This window comes from Poecilia latipinna, unplaced genomic scaffold (assembly GCF_001443285.1).
Source record: "Poecilia latipinna isolate Pla-1442-1.1 unplaced genomic scaffold, P_latipinna-1.0 Scaffold510, whole genome shotgun sequence".
In the NCBI taxonomy this organism is placed as follows: domain Eukaryota; kingdom Metazoa; phylum Chordata; class Actinopteri; order Cyprinodontiformes; family Poeciliidae; genus Poecilia; species Poecilia latipinna.
The window spans coordinates 412,990-421,728 of NW_015113126.1; the positions used below are offsets into that span (position 1 = coordinate 412,990).

Sequence of the window (8,739 nt, forward strand, 5' to 3'; positions counted from 1 at the left end):
CCTGATCTCACCGAGCGCCGCCTTTTCCACGCAGCTCCTCCTCAGAACTGCAGTCTCCAAACTGAGTTTCCGCCTCACAAAGCAGCCCTCACCCATGATTCCCTCACTCAGCTCCTACAGACTAGTAGCAACAACAATTAGCGCAAACACCAAGTGGAACTGCACATGCTGAGTTTATCATACGAGCTACAAAACCAGTAAAATTGTTGTAACAGGCTTAATGGAGAAGCATTGTTGTGATGACGTGCTGAAGGCGGGGTGTCGGAGACATGATGAGCTTCTTAAAGAGACAGAGTCTAAATTTGAAGGAGTTAAATTGCAAAGTCAATTTACTTTTTAAGTTATGTTTGATACAGTATGTTTATGACCACTGCTTGACTGTGGTATAAAATGGCATTGTATGCCTGGAAAACACACAATATTGCCCCATTAAAAATTAGCAGTTGTTGCTTTAGAGCAAAGAAAAACATAAAACCTTTCTATATTCATATCTGACTATCAGGGCTCCATGTCTGTGTCACTATTTAATTTTTTTTTTATTAAGTTTTATTGTACTCTGTTGGATACACACTTCCCTGTCCAAAAACTAGTCACATACTCTAATATTTCGAGCCGATTCACTGCCAGAATTTCTCTTTAGCACATCTCAAAGATGCTCAATGAGGTTAAATTCTGGGTTCTCTCCTGGCCAATCCGTGAATGAAAACAATGTCTCATGCTCCTTGAAGCACAATTTGAGCTAAATGAACACTGGCTTTGTTTTCCTGGAATTATCAGAACAAATTCACTGATGGAAAAAGTTGCTCACTCAGTGACCTTAAGTAGTCAGATGACTTCTTTCGTTGAGTATATAACGTTGCTGAGCCTTCACTAGGTGTGACTAGTTCATTCGTTCATGTGCCCACTTCTCACTCTGATGCACCTGATCAAAACCTCTTCTTACTCGAGTATTTTTACCTAAATAGCTTCATAATATTATATGCATCTATGTAATTAATCTACAAAGCTTAACATGCTAATATTACATGATGCAGATTAATCACATTACCAATTTTGACTTAAAAACTTCCCTCCCATTTAGGGTAACTTAGTTCACAGCAGCTCATTATGCAGTCTTGTACAATGATGCAGAATTAATTAGTCACAAACTGCTCAGCAGCAAATTTCACCTTAAAAAACACTCTGATGGAAGTCTGCGAATTATCCTCCAACCAAAGCACAACCACTTTATAGCAAACATCTCTAAATTAACATTTAATTAAAAATAACTTCTTTTAAGCATCCCAGAATATGAAAACCTTGGTGGTAGGCTCAAAAACTGTTGGAGATGGAATCTTTTTGAGCATGCATTCGCTTAACGATCCTTTCTGAAGGAAAGGACCTTCAGAGATCCAAACCCTGGAGCAACAGAGATTACTACCACAAGACTATCTTAAAGTGACCTGCATGGCTGGCAGGAGAGGTGCTGTCCTCTTTCTCCAGATGTGTCAGAAGAAAAAGAGACAGCTTTAAGGGAACCGCAAGTCTGCCAGTTCTTGGAGGAACAAAAACGACCCAAATAGGCATTCTCTTCTTGTCTTGAATGGATTTTGATGTCAGTACTGACAGATTTACTACTGGAAGTTTTTTTTCCTTCTCCCATTTTCCCATTTTATTCCTCCCACTTAGAGTTAAATGGGTAATAAAAGTGTGAATAAGACCATATAATCATAGGGAATAACCTTCCTCTTGACATCTGAGAGTCAAACAGTTTCTAAACTTTTTGGTGTCACTTTAAATTTCATAGAAAGATTTGTCTTTTAAAGAGGAAAAGTCTTGGTTAGTAATAAATATTTTTTTAACTATGTTTATTCTTTTAATAAATATTAATTCTTGAATAATATAAAATCTCTTTTTAGCCTCTCTTCTAAGTTCATTCAGTCTGATTAGATTTTTATAACCAAAAAGACTCAGTGACTTAAGAACACTAAAGTTTTTTAAAGTAGCCCAAAATTGCTACAAAATTGCTACAAATGTCTGTCAATAAAATGTTTTTGTATCAGGTCTATAAGAACAGTAAGGTAAATAAGTGCATTTTATTTCTATATAAAACGACAACAACCAAAGCATTACTCAAAACTCTGTCTGAATGAAAATGTCTGGTGCTGTTTCTCTAAAGTCCGTGCAGTCTGTGCAGCGTAGAGATGGTGCGAAGGTTTTCCAAAGTCTAAGAGGACAGATTCAAAACTGTATGAGCAGAATGCTGACACTGTGCAAGGCGCCAGTGGTCTGTGAAATGAATTCATTACCCTTGCTTTAAGAAGAAGAAGTTATAAGGGTTTGATTTTTTTCCCTGATTCTTCTTTCTTGCTTTTCAACTCGTTTGATTTAGGAGTATAGGAGTTAAGTTAACCCATGTTCAGTTTATATGTGGTATAATTCCTTCCACTTTACATTTGCGGGTGACTTTTTGGTTTGCTGGAAATATTCCCAATAAAATCATATCAGAAATAGTGAGAAATTAATGTAATTGTTTGTAGATAGAGTAAATAAAAGCATCTTCAAATTTCTTGCGAGGCATTGTTTCTTAAGAATACTGAATTTTGCAGATGTTTCTACCCGTCTCATTTTTTGTGTGCAAAATAAACACTCGAAATGTCACACAAGTCAATGGCGACAGATTCAGCTCCACCAGTAATTCAAATGCATACTGCATTGCCTATTTTAGATACGTCAACTGACATATCCAGGTAGTACTTGAAGAAATTGACATTTTTAGGACAAAGAAGATGTTTCTGTTTTGTTTCCTTTCCCCCTCTGAAGACAAAAAAAAAATGAACCTGGAAATGTCATTCAACAGGTAGAAATTAGTCATATCTGAAGTTTAGAGTGTTAATATCAGCAGGAATATGAATATGAGGCGAGTCACTAATGTTCAAAGTTATTTCTCACTTTGATCTTTGAATCGCGTTGCATCTGAAATCTTAACGTTATATTTGTTGTTCCCGTGTGCAAGGTGATCCTGTCGTCTATCTGGCTGATGGGCTTCATCATTGCTGCGGTGCCACTTATGAACGAAGACGTCTTTGGGAACTACTACGGACGCAACGGAGTCTGCTTTCCTCTACACTCTGACAGGCAAGAGAAACCTACAAGCAAAGGATATTCAACTGGGATATTTCTAGGTAAATTAAAGAAAACATTTAATTTTCCTTTCTATAAAATTACTGATATTTGCTTTCTCCATTTATGAGAAGGCTCATTTGCATTGAATTAATCTGCATTTAATTCAAAAATTCTGTCTTTGAGGATTTGTGTGTAATCACAATCCAAAAGAAAGATTAATTATTTATCATGGAAAATTTACGAGTAATCTGAGTTGTTGCTCTCTGATTTATGGAGCTCTGGCAAACTAACAACATTTTCCGTCAATAAACATAGAGGATTTATTATCAATAGATTGTCAGCCTGGCAATTATTACTCAGTGTTCTTTGTGGGCTTCAGTCTGAACGTCACAGAATTATTTTTATATCCTGTAGTAAGGTTTGGCAACACTTCAATTACTGGGGCTTTGCTTTTAATGATCTAATGTTTTAAGTTTATGTGGTAGTGTTTCTTTTTTTTCCACATTTTACCTTTCAGTTTATATAAAGTACAGATTTCATCAATACCCCTTTTCTTAGATACCCCTAAATACAATTTGTATCATGGTTATCATTAAATCGAGTCTGTGTATAAATAAATTTTGATTATAATTTTAGCTGTTTTGTGAAACCCTTAGAGGTTTATTAGAAGAAAAAAATATTGATGAAAACCTGAACCAAATTGCTTTATTCTTCAGTGGTAGCGAGGTAACATTTGATTCAGTTCTGTTAAGGAAGGGAGGCTTCTAAAAGTTGCAGGACTGTCAGGTTGCAAAGTTTATCAAATCATGTTTGCATGTCTTTGACTGGCCCAGTCAAAGTCCAGTCCTAAATCGGAATGAGAATCTTTGAAAACCTTCCTTCCTGATTACAATTGCATTATATTTTCCATTCTGCTGCTCTATCACTTGAAATCCCAAAGAAACACTCGAAGTTTGTGGTTGTAATATGACAAAATATGAATTAGTTCAAGGAGTATGAATGGATCCATTGTGTAAGCCTGCACTGCGACTGAAATGTCACCAGAAGCTTTTCTGTTTGATGCTTTTATGACAGATTTCCATGCTATTTCATGGTAGTTTATTTTCATTTCATCAAAACAGTCTCTTACTTGAACCGCTGTCTTATTTAAAATCTCTGTTATTTTTACTGAATGATTTAATTTAGATAGTTTCAATATTTTTTAAGCTCACAGAAACATGTTGAAAGGACTCCAACAAATCAAAGGTGCGGTTTATGCATTTGTGCTGCAGGATTTTATCTTCTGGATGTATTTAATGATACTATTTGCACCCAAATGTGGATGGCATTGATTATTTACTGATATTTTTCCATGGTGATGTTGTGTTACAATGATTTTATGGAAACTTTGGTATGATGCATGCTGCACCATCCATTAAATTTTATGTCAGCACACCCGAGCAAATTTGAGAAACCTTAGTTAGGGAAAAGCCTAACCAAAATTTCTGTTTTTCTTCTTTAACAAGACGAGGCTTGAGTCCAATATTGCTGTATCTGCACAGCCAGTCATTTTTGTTTTGATGCTTGTCATTGCAAAAGCTGCTGCCATTTTGCTAAACTGAAAGTTCTTTATGCTTCTCCTTTGTCTGGACACACGTGTGAACAGTCTGTTCATTGTTTTAGGTCTAAATCTGGTGGCGTTCCTTGTGATCGTCTTCTCCTACTCCAGCATGTTCTATTCCATCTACAAAACTGGAATCAATGCGACTGACCTGCGGAGCAGACTGCACAGAGACGTGGCAGTGGCCAACAGATTTTTCTTTATAGTGTTCTCTGACGCCCTCTGCTGGATTCCCATATTTTTAGTGAAGATTCTCTCGCTGCTGGAAGTGGAGATACCAGGTGAAAACAGCAACTTTTCAGAAACTTTAAAATCATTCCATTATGATTATAATCGCTAAACAAGTGTACAGACCATAACTTCTGGAAATTTTGAAATAATTCTTAATGAAGTTCACCCATTAAATCAGTTTATAATAATTTATATTGACTAGGACATGCATCTTCAGTTTACAGTTTAAAGCTGTTTGTGTATAAGTCAAAGCTTAAGCATTCAAACCACACACAGCAGTGTCATCTTGGAGGGGAAATGTTACAGTTCTACTCTGCATAAAATATCCAAAGTTTGACCCTGAAAATGTAGTTTGAATTTTCATTCACCCCTGAATAAAATTGCATTAAATGAGGTCAGGATAAGCTGCTTTTGCTGCAAATATTTCATGTGAAAACGTGCATCATTCAGTTTCAAAGTCTTAAGAAAAAGTGATCTCTACTCTTAAACCCATTCATTTACAGCATTGCAAAAATCTAACTAATGTTAAAAGGCTGACAGACCCCTAAACCACTCGTTTCCCCTAAAATGTGTATAAACACATCAAGAATTGGCTTTTCAGATTTTTCCACAGATACCACTCTGGGGAAAAGACAAGTATCATGTGACCACAACTCTAGTGTCTTGGATATGTCTCCTGTGTCTCAAGAATCCTTAATGCATCTAGATTTTAAACCTTTTGATATTGTATGTCTGACAGGAACTAATTGCAACCTGAAACTTTTGACCTGCTGCCTTTACATTGTGCCTCCTTCAAAACATTTTTAAGCCTTTTTGTACCTGGAATATTGCAGAAAGTACATATTTTCTGCATGTATTGAAAACTGCTATGTTCAAACCTCTTTAATAAAAGAATTATAACTGTAGGGCCCATATGTACCACAGCAGAATACAAAGAAACAACATTGAAAATGAATTTTATCAACACATTAATTCAATGTTCATGCTTTCAAGGCTTGTTTCCAACTATAGGTCTACTTTGAAAGACATGTTTTAATAGTCATGTATCAAAAAACTCTGTCTTGGTTTTACGGGCCTCTGCACCTCATGCAAAAACTGTTGCCTGAGTCCAACACCTGGAAATGGATAATTTCACAATAGGGAGAAATTTGGCTTAGAAGAGGGAACAAGGCTGCAATACAACAAGGGGGAAAAAAGCAATACTTCACACAAAGTCAATAAAATAAATAAATAAAACTAGCACAAATTATTAGACATAAATCAAATTTTGAGAAGCACAACGGTACTAGATGTTACAATCCTGCTATTGGTCTTGGGTATAAATAGATTCCGCAGTTGTCAGACATAAACCTGAATTTAAATACCATTTTCATTGTGCATCTTGCTGTGCAAATACACCTGCCACGACTTAAAATAGTTGTTTCTTTTTTGCTCCTTCAGACACGATCTCCAGCTGGGTTGTCATTTTCATCCTTCCAATCAACAGTGCCTTGAACCCCATCCTGTACACTCTGACAACCAGCTTCTTCAGAGAGCAGGTGGAGCTCTTGCTCTGTCGCTGGCAGAGAAGACACACCCTGAAGAAAGACCGCAAAAGCCTCACTTCCTCCACCATCTTCGTGGAGACGGCGCGGCCGCAGTGCTACCAGCCGCCTGCCTTCCTCCAGCAGCTGTCGCTGGTCGAAGCGGACCCTCGCTATGCCTAACAGGACTTTTTTTTCTTTTTTTTTAAACTGCCATTTTTATAAACTGTGGGTCATAGGCCAATTTTATTGCCACATTTTTAAGCTCTTACATGACAGCAGCACTGTTTTTAACACTCCCAGGAGGAAAAAAAAATGTTACAATCACTGTGCTGATTCATCATGCTCTGACATTTTTTTTTTTTTAATGTCTTGTGTTTTTTGTCGATTGTGCACAAAGGCAGCACCTTCAGCTTACTGTTATAAATGTCTTACTCAGAGCCTCCTTAGCATGAGCATGAGGAGCCAAGGCTTACACCACCAATGTTGCATCTTGGAGGAGTTTCTGTGTTGTTTAAGCTGCAGCTTCCACCATACGTTCTACGAAAAGGTCTAACACGTAGATTACATCCCACACTCGTGACACCTGTTGATACTTCAGTGTCATCTGATTGAATTTATGGGAGATGTGCAAAAGCAGATATCACTTTTATCTCAGTCACATACACTGTTATCCATGGAGAGACTGACCAACTGTTACACAATTATCTGGAAGCTGAACTGAGTTCAATCAGAAATGGACAAACAGATAACGAACAAAAGGACTTTTGCTTTTTTTTAAGATGTAGCACTCAGACGTATTTTGATTATAAAATTACAAATCAGCTTTTGCATTATGTAGTCATTTACCGTGCACAAAGTTAATGCATGTATGAAAATGCCAAAAAGAAAAAGAAAAGAGAAACAAACGTTTGGGTTAATTTTTGAATCTGAGAGATTTAGTCTTTCTGTTTCAATCCATTTCTTCTGTAATTCCTTTTCCTCTTGTCCTTGGGTTTAGAGGGCTTTTCAGTTTTACTAAATAAAGTTGTATATATATAAATTAGAATACCAGATAAGTTAGTTTAATTAATTCAGTTTAGAAATTAAAACTCAATCTTCACATACATTTATTACAGACACTCTGTATATTCTATACAGTTTTGTCTTTGACTACATACTATACTTTAATTTTTTTTATAACTGATGATTATGACTTTCATGATCATAAGTAAAAAAATTCAAAATGCAGTTTCTCCTAAAAATTTTAAAGTTTGCAGTTATAAGAATTTGAAGAATGTGAATTTACTAAATGTTTTATGCACTTTATACTTAGCTGGGGATCCTTTTGCACAAATTTCTGCATGATTGAGATGTTAACAAAGCCAATGGTGTGTTAATTGCCTTTAGCTCATCTGCATTTCTTTTATTGATTCTCTATGGGGTTTGAGTCAGGGCAATTTGCTGGCATGTAAAGCAAGGTATACACAGTGTCCTGGATAATTCAGTGTGTTGCGGCTCTCTAATTCAAGTTTCACTATTCGCCTTCTGAATGAGCCTTTGATTGGGCTTTACCTCTTATGGCTTAGGTTATCCCCTGTCTTTATGAATCTTTTTTTCTGTTCACCTCCATTAATGTTATATTATATTTTTATGTTCATATACCTTGTGGAAGGTCTTAATGACTGTCAAGTCAGCAGTCTTCCCCATAATTGTTTAGTCCATAATGCACCCCTCTGTATTTCAAATCTTTTTTTTAAACTGATCTTAAGTATTACTTGTTGGTTTTGGGGGGTTTTGTTCAGAAATTGAGGTTTTTGATTTTTAGGTACTGAAAACTATAATAATCAAACTTAACAAAAATAAAATAGTTCCTTTGTTAGATGGTGGATATAAGTTTCCTTCTTTAGAAGATGGATTTAAGTTTCATTTTTGAATTGAATTACTGAAATTATGTTTTTTTTATTATATTATAGAGATGAAAATGAAAATACAGAAGACAAAGGTGAATTAAAATTTGTTTAGGGTTGTAAGAAGCTTTGGCTCTTTTATTTCTGTTCACCAGTCTAATCCTGATGCCAAATTTCCCGTGTTTTTAACCAATTTTACCAATTTCATCTGCACAAGTTTTATTCATTCATACCTCCTTTGTATGTTATGTGAACAACTTGAACTGGATCAATGTTTTTGTATCAACCTTAATTTTTTTTGTCTTTTTTATTGCACTTATTGACATAAGAAGGCCTTAATGCATTATTTAGTTGGTTTCAAATTTGCTTTAAATTTCATTGTTTTCAGTTT

The 8,739-nt window shown here is 35.7% G+C and overlaps 1 protein-coding gene across 1 annotated transcript in view; it reads left to right on the forward strand.

Annotated features, from left to right (window-relative positions):
* The window catches only part of rxfp2a (relaxin family peptide receptor 2a), a 94,764-nt gene extending 87,067 nt beyond the window's left edge, over positions 1-7,697 (forward strand). The window contains exons 18-20 of the mRNA XM_015040465.1: positions 2,996-3,164; positions 4,768-4,986; positions 6,377-7,697. Of these exons, the coding sequence (XP_014895951.1) occupies positions 2,996-3,164; positions 4,768-4,986; positions 6,377-6,642 (654 nt within the window). The 3' untranslated portion in view covers positions 6,643-7,697. The remainder of the gene's footprint in view (positions 1-2,995; positions 3,165-4,767; positions 4,987-6,376) is intronic.
* Positions 7,698-8,739: the final 1,042 nt, after the last annotated feature.